General features: G+C 57.6%; 1 protein-coding gene across 1 annotated transcript in view; it reads right to left on the minus strand.

Moving 5' to 3' along the window:
* TOP3B (DNA topoisomerase III beta) overlaps nt 1–12,335 on the minus strand; it is a 30,259-nt gene that overhangs the window by 15,643 nt on the left and 2,281 nt on the right. Inside the window, exons 4-10 of the mRNA XM_043978896.1 lie at nt 11,343–11,449; nt 9,717–9,791; nt 8,761–8,957; nt 7,471–7,627; nt 3,084–3,197; nt 1,954–2,044; nt 880–1,034 (exon numbers count right to left, since the gene is read on the minus strand). Of these exons, the coding sequence (XP_043834831.1) occupies nt 880–1,034; nt 1,954–2,044; nt 3,084–3,197; nt 7,471–7,627; nt 8,761–8,957; nt 9,717–9,791; nt 11,343–11,449 (896 nt within the window). The remainder of the gene's footprint in view (nt 1–879; nt 1,035–1,953; nt 2,045–3,083; nt 3,198–7,470; nt 7,628–8,760; nt 8,958–9,716; nt 9,792–11,342; nt 11,450–12,335) is intronic.

The raw sequence follows: 12,335 nt of genomic DNA on the forward strand, positions 1-12,335 counted from the left end.
GGGTGAGGGGACACGGGCAGGGGGCAAGTCTAGCGAGGCTGGGGCATGGCAAAGGGGAGGGACATGAGACAAAGCTCAAGAAGTGGGCTGATGTCCCACCGAGGAAGGCCCCTGCGCCGGGGAGTCGGCACTTCTGGGAAAAGATTTGGTGCGGATGGGGGTGGGGTGGCCTGCCAAACCGGCCATCTGGCCTCACCACTTCCAGCCCTTGCTCGGTGTCCGCGGCCTGAGCTGCAGCCCTGCAGGCTCCCCCTCCCCCGCTGCCCTGGACTGCCCACTGTGGTGCCACCTCGGTGCCAGGGCCCCGGGCCCTGTCAGAAGGTGAGCTCCTTGAGGGCAGGCGCTGGTTTTCTCCTGCCTTTGTGTGCCCGATGCCTAACCCTGCACAGTGGGCACAGTCGACAGTCACACCTCTGTGGCCCTGAGTTCATTCTCTTTAAGCCCCGTGACAAAGCACGCACTCTGGCTGGGCCTGTTCTGGGCCTGGTGCTGGTCGCCCACACAGCAGGACGATAACCAGAGCCGGCTGCTCAAACGAGTAGAGGGGGGCATCGGCTCGTCTGGGCCTCCTGCTGCAGGGGTGATTCATCTACCTACACGGGACCCCCCACCTCAGCCTGGACCAACATCTATCTGTAAAACAATCTCCAGGCCAGAAGCAGGGGGGGGCAGGAGTTGAGTGGGACGGGCACAAACCACGCAATCTTGCCCACGCAGTCCTACAGTGAAGCCTCCATGGCCCCTTCCCCTCCCCCTGCACTAAGCACACCCAGAGGACACCCAGATCTGGTCCCCCGAGAGGCCACACCGCGCTCCTCAGGGCCTTCTGCTGGACTCTGGGAGAGCCCAGGGCACAAGGAGCCCCATGCCCCCACTCACCGTCTGGGCCCAGTAAGGGTGGTTGGCTTGTTGCTTCAGAGATCCCTTGAGATCAAAGTTTTCTGGGTAGTGGGTGGTTTCTGTCCGAGGGTAGCTGATGTAGCCCTGGGTATAGAGTCTCTCAGCAATCTGCATGGCATGCTGGGGCCCCATTCCTACAAGAAAGGCAATCACAGAGTCAGCGAGTGAGAGCTGCCAGGGCCCTCAGAGGACGTCACTCCAACGCCCTCATTGACAGAGGGGGAAACAGGTCCAGAGAGGGGATGGGCTCGTGACCGGCCAGTCACTGGATGAGGAAGGATCTGAACCCAGGTCTCCCAGACGCCAACTCCAACACTTTGTCCAGCACCCCACACTGAGCCAGCAGCCAGCGAGGGGCCGGCGCCCAAAGACAGACAGCGTCTGGCTCAGACATCTGCCCACAAGGCTGCCCTCCCACAGAGGCACGGTGGGAAGGAGCGGAGGGAGGACTCACAACCAAGGCCTCTGCGGCCAAAGGCACAACCGTACCATTCTCCCTGACAACTCAAGTGCTCCCCACATTGGAAATCTGTCCTGCTGCTGCTGCTGCCGCCCAGCCAACTAAAGGGACCCAGAGCAGAGCCAATGGCATGCCCTCGCTGCATTCAACGCTGGCAGCTGGGATTTCACTGGGGCCCTGGGCAAAAGAAAACCCTCCCCAGTGTCTCCATGAGCCGGAGCTCAGCCCTGACCCTGCAGGTCACCACCAGGGCCCTCTGTATCATTATCGTGAATAACAAAGTCCACAGCGCCCATTTCTGGGGCACTGTGGGGTCTGCGCAGAGCTTTCCACAAGCCGTTTGGTCCTCACAGCAGCCCTAGGAGGCTGAGGAAAGTTCAGAGAGCGGCCTGGGGTCACCCAGCTAACAAGGGCCTGAGGGTGGATTTGCAGTGGGGTCTTCCTGACCCAGGCTGCACACCATCCAAGTCACTGCCCACGTGCCTCCTTCCTTGAACACCCTGGCGTAAAAAGCTCCCCATACAACAGCACACCCTTGGGCTTGTTCTGAAGAGATGCCGGGACTACAAGAGCCTCCCCATCTCCTCACCTACCCAGAGAGGAGCTGGCCACTCGGAGCATCTCCACCGTGTTCAGGGCCAGGGGTCTCTGCTTGGCCTTCTCCTTTCGGCTCGTCCCTTCCACCTGGATGAGAGGACAAACCCCATGTCCGTCAAGAAGGCTGTGAGAGGAGCCCTGCCCAGGCTCACTGCCCCGGGGGGTCCTCCACACAATCTAAGACTGAGCCCCCCTCACAACCCTCCAAGGCTGTGCCATCTGCACAGAGGGCCCCCCGTAGGGTCCCTTTGGGGGTGGCCCAGCAGCTAGAGAGTAGCCCCTGCCCTGGTGTTCTGGCTGTGTGACCCTGGGCAAGTCATCCTGCCTTTAACAGCCCTAGTGATGCAGAGGCGCTGGCCTGCATTGGGACAGGAAGCTGCCTCATGTCACAAATCACATCCTAGGTCCCTACTGAAAAGGCAGCCTCAGAGCTGGGGAGAGAGGGTGTGTGTTCGTGTGCATGTACATGTGCGTGTTCACCAGCGATCACCTATGGAACCTCTGTGTGGAGAATGAAACCCCAGGGCACGCAGACGTTCAGCAAACCACTACTAAGGTCCCACTATGCTCGAGGCATGGCGCTGGCCGGCTTTATTTGCTGAAGAGGCTGATGGGAGCCAGACCCCGAATGTGTGACTGGACAAGCACAGGGACAGGAGGGAGCAAGGACGCCAGCTTGCACATAGAGCTGGGCATCAGAGTGTGTGCAGACAGGTGTGAGAGAGCTTCTGTGGGAATACGTGAGAGCACTGGGTGTGGGGAGGCCCTTCCACTACAGGGAGTTCCTTCGCCATCCCTGGAGGAGTGAGAGGCCTGTCTCTCCCAGCTACTTTCTGGGTGTGTTCTGAGCCTGAGCCCCCACCTTAGTAGGCAGGGGATACAAACGGCCTTCATGTGCAGATGCTGTGTCTATCCCTGGCTTTTGCCCATCTGCTCCCCCATTAGACCAGCAGTTCCTGGGGTGCAGGGCCCATTTCACTTAGCACTGGGCTGCCCACCACAAAGCAGCCTTAACTGGGTGCTCAGATGAGGACCTCGGCGAAGCTGGCAGCATGCTGTGTGGACAGAGAACCCTCCCGAGGCAGTGGCCCACCCAGCCTAACACACAACACACCCATATGCCCACCTTGGCTTCCTTCTCCATCCTGGTAATGTTCAGGAACATTTGCGCGATCTCCCGGTCAAACACTCTCACGCGGTCCCAGTCCAGAAGGACAGAACTATCCTTGTCGGGGTTAATCTGCAGCAAAGAGGTGATACTTAGGGTCATGGTGGCCAAGCCTGTCCCCAAAGAAGAGGTAACAAGATGCACCTCCCTCTGCTTCTTTGCAGGGATGGGGACTGTGGGTGTGGAATGCTGCATACACTGTCAGAGGCAGGAGAGGGGTGGGCGAGGTTTGCAGAACTGCTTCTCTTCCCTTTGTCATTCTTTGCTCTAAGGGCTGGTTCACCAAAGAGAGTGGGAAGGAAGGAGAGAGGCACAGTCCAAAAAGGCAACCGAGAAAACAACAAGAAACCATTTTGAAGATGCCTGAGCCAAGCAAGCCAGGTCCTAGAGTCCCTGGCTGATGCAGGCAGCCTCGCCAACATGCAGCCAGTGCCTGCATTCACTAAGACACCCCCATTTGGCTGCCCTGCAGGGATCCTGGGGAAGGAGCTGCCTGGGTGGCCCAGCCTCAGGCTGCTCACTGACCCATCTGGGCCTCAGTTACTTCTTCCCATCCAATACTTGCTGGAGACATGATTTCACTGACACGGGCGCTCTCTCCAGCAGAGCACCCCCAGGCCTCTGTGCTTCATGTTCCTGGGCCACTCTTGTCCGTATCTCCTCAGAAATCCCCCAGAGGGTCACCCTGTCTGGCCAGACCCGGTCACCGTCTGGGTGGAGCTGTGTCTGAGTCAGCTGTGGCTATCATAGCACACCTGGACGGCCCACATATGGGATGCTCTCTGTGATGCCGCTTCTCTCACACATGTGACGGCTGGTGATAAAGTGGGTTCTTTTATGCTTTCTGGTCTCTCTGTGGCCACATTTTAATTCTTCTGCCACTGCTGCCTGTGAGATTCCCAGCGGGATCCCATCACAGAAGGCCTCTGGTATTTCAATGATGGGTCTGCGTCAGGGAACGGTCCTGGGTTCCCATCTGTCAGACTATTTGAGGGGAGGCTCAGGGATACCTTGCCTCTGAGCACTTGTCTGGCTACCTCTAACTTCCTGACCCCTCAAAGCCTTTCAGAGGAGAAGAGCTCTCCTGCTGCCTGGTCCTGTCAAATGGGGATTCAGATGGCTGTCCTTGGGAGGGGTCGGCTGGAGAATAATGGTGCTGAGCTGGGCTTGCCTGCCTGCATGACACTCCAGAGAAAGCCCAGTTCAAAGGCAGTGCTTTTTTCAACGAGGTCTTCCCTCCAGCCCATTAGGGGATGGACGTGGGGGCCACCACAGCTCACACTGTAGATGATTCTGGACACAACTAAGACCTGGGGGACAAGCACCCTGCTAGAAGTCCAAGGACCCACCCTTTGCAGCCCATGTGCTGCTGGTGGGTGAGGTCCCCTGCCCTCTGAGGGGACTAGACTGGCCGACCTGAGGCCCCAAGCTCTTGCCCAGGCTCCTCTGACAGAGCCCGCTGGCCCACCGGGAAGGGGCTAGACTACAACATTGAGCCACTGTCTGCTGGGGACGCACAAAGATGCTCAGAGCCCCAGGCAGGCTGAGGCGGCCTGGTGGAGGCGGGGTCCGTCAAATGCATCTCCACGACTCTGGGCTTGGTTCTTCGCTTCAGCCCAACCCGCTGCCATTCCCCTCCAGGAGCAGAGCTCTCCTGCGAGGTGCCACCCCTGCCAATCTCCTGTTGAGTTTGCCCAGCGGTGCTCCCAGCTCCTGCAGCTCCTCTGGTGACTTCTCCTGCTGTGTCTGGATCCCTCCAGTGCATCATTCATTTCATCACATCATGTGGAGCTCACCCTTTCTCCAGTTACGTGGCTTCAATAGCTCTTGGAGATTGCCCAGAATGATTTCACAATTAACTTTTCACTGTCATGTGGGGAGAGTTCGCTCATTATTGGGGGTGATGTTCTGTTTCCTCATGAGTTTCTGGGCTTTCCCTGGAGGCATTCTCTTTTTTGTTTTGTTTTGTTTTGTTTTTTGGTGAGGCAATTGGGGTTAAGTGACTTGCCCAGGGTCACACAGCTAGTAAGTGTTAAGTGTCTGAGGCCAGATTTGAACTCAGGTCCTCCTGACTCCAGGGCCGTTGCTCTATCCATTCTGCCACCTAGCCGCCCCTGGAGGCATTCTCTTGCTATTTTTGAGGGGCACTGAGGAGGCCGGGCCGGCTCCCACTCCCATTTTCCAAAGGCCCGCCTGCACATGGGAGCCACGTGAACTAATAGGCAAACATGCCTGACATACCCTCATCTGGACAATTGGTGTCATATCACTGGCCTTTTCAATGGGTGGGGGAGAGGCTGGAGGAAGGGAGAGAATTTGGAACTCAAAATTAAAAAAAAAAAAGAAAGCTAAAAACAAATGAATGAATGAATAACAAGCACAAATGAAACAAAGCCATGTAAGGCTCATGGGGCAGGATGGTAAAGGGTTGCTTGAGACACCTCCTAAGGTCCCCTCTGATTGTGGGGTTCCCTAGAACCCCAGCCAGGTGGATGCTGCTCGAGACAGCATGAGGTCAGTTAAGAGCACTGGGCTGGGCATCGACAGACCTCACTTACTGCTTGTCCCTGCCACCCTCAGCCCCTTTCTCTACAAAGTCAGGCCACGGAGTTAAATGTACAGCAGCTCGGGCCTGGCTCACCCCCTCCCCTACAACTAATCTTACACAAAGCAAAACGTAAAACCAAATTCGCTGCCTTCACCTCTGCAGATCAAGTCACCGAACCTCTTTAAGCCTCAGTTTCCCCATGTGGAAAACAGGCTGCTGGAGGAGAACAACCAGTGAAGAGGGAGGGGCTGCCTGGTTCCTGAGGGGGAGGGGCCAAGCCACAGGGCAGCAGCCTCGAGGACGCCACAGTGGGGGCTTCTGGGGGCTGTGAGTACCATGGGATGGAAGGTGGTTGGGCTTCCTTTTGAAGAGGACCGATGACATCACAGGCAGTTAAAGCGAGGCTGAACTGCTATCTTATCCAGAGTCATCGAAGTCCAGCAGCAGCACAAAGGTCAGGACGACTGTGATGACTCTGGCATCTTCACTGCCTGGCTGAGCCCCGAGTGCTCCACAGCTTTGGCCGACATCATGGAGCTGGCACAGATTCTTCTCCTTCACCCGTGCCACCAGGGGACAACTTCCCCTGCTTGGGACAGACGCTCCCCCCACTCACCACAGGGTCTGAGACCTGTCGGCTCCCCTCGGGCGGGTGTAGCCCATCTGCTGGATGCTTTACTGAGCTGTGGCTGCTGCACATGCTTTAGCTTCTTGGAGCCACAGGTGAAAGTTGGTACAGAAGGAAGTGAAGATGGTACAGAAGCAGGCAAAGATACCCCAAAGAGCCCCTGGGCAGGACCAAGTCGGGTCTAATTATAAAGAAATAGTTGTCGGGGGCAGCTAGGTGGTGCAGTGGATAAAACACCAGCCCTGGATCCAGGAGGACCTGAGTTCAAATCCGGCCTCAGACACTTGACACTAGCTGTGTAACCCTGGGCAAGTCACTTAACCTTCATTGCCCCCACAAAAAAGAAAAAAAAAAGAAATAGTCAAGAAAGGAGGGCCTGCCCCTGCCCCATGAGAACTACTGAGGGGCTCTGAAGGACTGAGAGCCACCTCTTAGCTGGCCCCAGGTGGCCCCCATGTGCCTAGTGCCTGGGGCTTAGAGCCAGAAGAGGGAAGAGGAGCTAAACAGAGGACGATCCCAAGAGCATGGCTGCGGCCCAACTCTCCCATACGCTGATGGGCACCTCCCTAGAGCTTCTGCCAAGTCTCCCTGGCCCAGCCCACTCGGACCAGGGACAACCACCCAAACGCTTGAAGGCCGTAAACGCTTCCTCTTCGATTCTCTCAGGCACCACATGGTTTTACAAGTAACTTTGTAGAAAGGTTCCAGGTGCCCTGGCCACCCTGTCACCCTCCTTGGAACGTCTCCTACAACATGGGTCTACGACCTTCCACGTGCAGCCGGCCCGGGGCCGAGGACAGTGGGATGGCCCTGACCTTTTCTGGATGCCAGACGTTCCCTCAGAATGTCTAAAATGGCACGAAGGTCTCCCCAGATTACTCCATCTGACCCGGGGGGCTAGTCCCAGCTCCCTTATAAACTCACATGGTTGATTTCTGGAAGCCACGGACAAGACCCTAGCTTAGGCTGAGCCCGAGTCTGACCAGGGCAAATTCCAGGCACAGTGACCCTGAACAGCCCCAGCTGGCATTTGGTGGCACGCAGCTGAAGATGCTAATCCTGTGGGTCACAAATTCAAAACCCACAAACAGAAGCTGGAAAAAAAAAGGCCCAAAGCCAGGCCCTCACCGACTGGATGACGGCAAAGTGGGAAGGGGCAGAAGACAAACCTTGGCTTGCAGCACCCAGTACACCTCTGGCTTGAAGGACTGGATCTTGTCATGCCTTTCCACGCAGAAGCCCAGGGTGGGCGTCTGACACGGCCCAAAGGAGATGAGCGAGCTGTCCAGATTGCCGTACTTCCCCTGGAAGTACTTGGTCTGAAACCTACAGAGAGAAGGAGAAGAGGCGCAGGACCACTTCTTTATTCACCTGTCCCCTCCTGAAGCCAAAGCCATGAGGGCCAGGCCTCGAGCCTCAGCTCAGCCACCCAAGGGCAGTCAACATCCACCCGTCAAGATGACCCCCATGCTGTTGACAGAGCAAGTGCTCTTGCCAACAAAACAGACTGTGGCCTGCAGGCCTTCATGGCTGGAAGCCCAGGTGGCCCAGCCTTAGGGAGTGAGCCAGGCCCCGTCCTCATCACACAGAACACCCGGGCCATCAGGCCACGCTTGGAGCCGCATTCCCAGGTGGCAGCAGCCTCTGGTGCTGAGGCCACTGCGGAGCAGCCACCATCGTGGTTGTAAAACTGTGAGACCCAAGGGGAGAAGGAAGAGGGCAGCGGGAGGTCAGTGGGTCTCCTGCTGGGGGAAGTGTTGGGGAGGCTGAGAAGGGCAGAACAGAAGCAGTAAATACGAGGACCCCAGCAGCCCTCCAGGACAGGGACTGGCTGCTTCCCTCAGCACTCCTGGGCAATCCTAAGGGAAACGTGTTCTCACTGCTGTTTCACACAGGAGCAAACCGAGGCCATCCACAGCCCCACGGCCACTGCAGGGGGGGAAGGTGGCCAAGAAGCCTCACGCCTAGGCCCTCAGACCCTCACAGAGAAGCAAAGGAGGAGGCCGTGGGCCGCAGGCTGAGCAGCGAGAACACCCAGCAGGGCTAAGTCTGGATCGAAATGATGAACACAGGCCGAGAAGGCTTCAGCCCATTACCCAGGCCCAACCCCCACATCAGACACCACGATGAAGGGGAGACTGGGCAGCCTGGGCTGGGAAGAAAGAGGAGGACTGAAAAGTCCCCCTCTGGCCCTCAATACTGTGAGTTCTGTCTAAAACCTGCCTTCTCTTGTCTGGGCTCTCGGGGAAAGGACAGTGTCCGGGACAGGCACGGACTGGCTCCAGTGACTGAAGGAAACCAAAGGACCAACCTGCCCCACACCCTCCCCACCTGGGTCAGCTGTGCAAGGTCCTGGGAGCCAGAACAGGCCAGAGGAAGGTGGCCTCAGGTGACCTCTGGCCCGAATGGGTCTCACTCATCTCCTGCCCCCAGGTGGCCACAAGCTCTCAGCTGCACACCTGGTGAAGGCACAACCGATGCGGAGGTCAAGCTCCTGCCGGGCATCCACAGAGAGGGCCTCGTTGTGGTCAGGCTCGCCCAGGCGGCCCATGGCATTACAGATGTCCGTGTCCGTGATGGAGCTGAAGCGCGCTCTGAACACCGTCTTCTCGGTGCCCCGAGGCTTGTTCATGACGGGCAGGACAGCGTCAAGGACCTAAGAGATGAGACGGGCACAACTGGGTACCCCACGTCATCAGGATGTGAGAGGAAGCCCTCTGACAACCCTTGTCGAAGAGCTGCTGCGACCTCCATTTTTACAGTGGAGGAAATGGAAGTAGGCATTGTGTGAAATAACTTGCCCAAGGTCACATGGCTAGGAAGTGTCTGAGGTCAGATTTAAACTCAAGTCTCCCTGTCTCGAGACCCAGCTCTCTGTCTACTGTGTTGCTGACTTCACAGTCCTTAGAGAAGCTTGGCATGGTCCCCATTATTCCCAGAGCATTTCCCCTGGGCCAAACGCTTCAGCAAACTATCAGGAAACTGAGACAAACAGGGTGAAGTGGCTTGTCCAGGGTCACATAGCTAGGAAGTGTCTGAAGCCAGATTTGAATTCAGGTCTCCCTGACTCCAGGCCTGGCTCTCTATCTGCGTTACCCAGCTGCCCAAAGAAGAGTCAGGTGGTGCTTTAAGGTTTGCCAAGGGCCCTTCAGGGAGGAACAAACTCAGTCCCTTCCCTTCCTTCAAATGCTGGAAAGAAGAGAAAGGGGCCGAGTTCGTGGGGCTGCAGCCCCACGTTTTACAGGGTTCACCAACAAGCAGAAATCTCGCTTATCCCAGCCTGGAAGAAGCGTGTGCATTTTGACTGGTCTGGAGGCCCTGGGAGAGGCCCTGTCCTGAGGCCTGCAGCCCCATGAGGGGCCACGGAGCCAGGGAGCTTGAGCCAGCCCTGGGACCCAGTGCCTGGAACACTCACCTCGAAGCAGATATTCTCCCCTTCTTTGTCACAGTCCAGCCAGAGCACGATGTAGTCACAGCCTCTCCCTTCCACCTGCCAAGGAAACCAGGTGTCACTGCAGTGTCTCTCAAACCAGAGAAGCTTTCTGGCCTCCGCCCCACTCACACGGATGGCTCGGGCTCGGGCAGCTTGGGGCTGACAATGCAGCTCTAGGAGGCTGTGCTCACAAGCACAGCCACAAGAAGTCGGGGAGGTGCCTGGCCCAAGGTCATGCTGAGAAAGGGCCTGAGATCCACAAGCCCTGGCCCGGGAAGTCAAACCCACACCATCCATCAGGGAGCCCGCTGTGATCCAGGCCCAGCACGGCTGCCACTAACTAGCCATGGGACCTTGGGAACCTCCCTCTATTCCCAGAGCCTCAGTTGGTTCATCTGTAAGATGGAGATCAGAAGAGCTGTGCTCCTACCTCACAGGGTAAAACTGGGGGCTCCTATTGACAACTCTCAAAGAACAGCAGCCCCCCTAAGCTTGAGACAAGACCCCAGGCAGAGCCCACTAAGACAGCCCTGGGAGGAGCGACGTGGGGGTTGCTAGGATGTCACCCCAGGGCAGGCACCAGGGTGGGGGGGATGTACCCTTAGGGAGCCCTCAGAAGACAGCCCAGCCCAGCCCACCGAGGCATGAAGCAGGCCTGCCAAGGGGGCACTGAGCCACCCTGGAGGCCCATCCCGGAGAATTCTTACTGCTGCTAACAGCCAAGAACACTTTGTTATTGTTCGGTTGTTTCAGTCGTGTCTGACTCTGGGCCCCCATTTGAGGTTTTCTTGGCAGAAATCCTGGTTTGCCATTTCCCTCTCCAGCTCATTTGCAGATAAGGAAACTGAGGCAAACTTCCATATCTGGAAGTGACTTGCCCAGGGTCACACAGCTAGGAAGAGTCTGAGGCTGGATTTAGCGCTGAGGCTGGGGTCTCCCTGACTCCAGGACAGGCGCTCCATCCATACTGCGTTACCCAGCTGCCCAAAGAACACCCAGGTGGTGTTTTAAGCTTTGCCAAGGGCAAAAACCAGGGAGGGAGGAGCAAAACCAGGCTCTTCCCCTCCCCTCTCTACGTGACAACCCTTCAAACGCTGGAAAGATGAGAAAGGCCAAGTTTGGCTGGATGTGAGGACGACTTCTTCACGAGGGAAGCTGCAGAAGGTCTGCAGACGGAGCCTCGGGTAGGGAGGAGGGGTGAGACTGCTTTGTCTGTCGGGGGGCAGCTGCTCCCCGAGGGAGGGCATGAGACACTCTCTGAGTCTGGGCTTTGGCAGCAGCAGTGACAAGCTAAGGAATTCTCTCCAAGCATGGCCTGGGATTCGACTGACCAGGAAAGACCTGGGTGGGTACAGCAGAGCTGGTAGCAGCCTGCAAGCTTGTCCGGCCCGAGCGGGGGGCCTGAGCACAGGTGACCGATGGGCCAGCCTGGGACCTCAGGCAGATGCCCAACATCCTGCTATGCCACAAGACACAAGGAACTCAGGTCGGCAGCAAGCCTGCGCTCAGAACCCAGGCCCAACATCACCATCGGTGCCCTGAACCTCAACTGTCCTGTTTATAAAATGGGCCCCTCCCCCAAATAATGGCTCTTCAGCTACGACGTACCTGGAGGAACTTCACCATGCTCAGCTTAGGGTTGGCCTCCTTCTTCTCAGTGGGGGCTTTGCTAAAGAGCTCAGCCGGGTCCACTCTGTCCCAGTGGTTATACTTCCCTAGAAGCCAAAATGGTGCTAAGTGAGACATGCCAGGCTGGGGGTTTGGGGAGAACTGCGGCCCGTCCCCCAGCTCCTGCTGCGGATAAGCATCAGCCCTTTGGGAGCATGACCCCCTCTGGCAGGCCACCCGAGAAAGACAAACACCAGGAGGCTGGTCTGACAGTGCACCCAACAGGGGTTCCCCAATCAGTATTGGGGGGCCCAGAGTGGCGGAGCTTGTACCAGAGCACTGGCCCCAAGGGTCCCCCACTCCCCAAGCCCAGCAGGTAGGCTCCAAGCCAAGGGACCCTCACCCCCCCACCATGATCACACAAACACTAAGCTTCCCATGACCTCCCTGCCAAGGCTGGGGAGGATAATCTAGAGACGTCTGAGGTGCTGCCTCCCTACCGGGGAAGGCTCAAATGAGAGAGAGCCACGGGTCACATCCCCCCACAAACAGACATGATTCTCCATAGCAACAACATGGGCTTCTTAAGGTAAGAAAGCCTGTCTTCAGGATGCCATTCCAGATTCCAGGGCATTAAGCGAGCCCCAGGCAGGCAGGGCAGGTCACAGCAGGGGCTTACCAAGGGGCTGAGGGCTGCTTGATGGCCCCTAGACCGAGCCACCCCCTTGCTCGGAGGTGCTTGCTGTCTGGCAGCCCAGCTGCAGTCTATGACAACAGCCCCTGGGGGGATTCCTTCTCCTCTGGCCAGCCAGGACTGCGGCAGCCCTCCCCAGACCCCTCGCTCATCTGCCCTCTCAACCACACGGCGCCTCATGCCTCCCTTCCTGGCCTGGGAGCACCTGGAGCGCAGGATCCCCTCTTACTGAACACGGTCTCCTCTAGCACCAAACAGGCGAGACGTGTTGAATGCTGAACTTAGCGCACGTGGATGGG

This window comes from Dromiciops gliroides, chromosome 1 (genome assembly GCF_019393635.1).
Source record: "Dromiciops gliroides isolate mDroGli1 chromosome 1, mDroGli1.pri, whole genome shotgun sequence".
Classification (NCBI taxonomy): domain Eukaryota; kingdom Metazoa; phylum Chordata; class Mammalia; order Microbiotheria; family Microbiotheriidae; genus Dromiciops; species Dromiciops gliroides.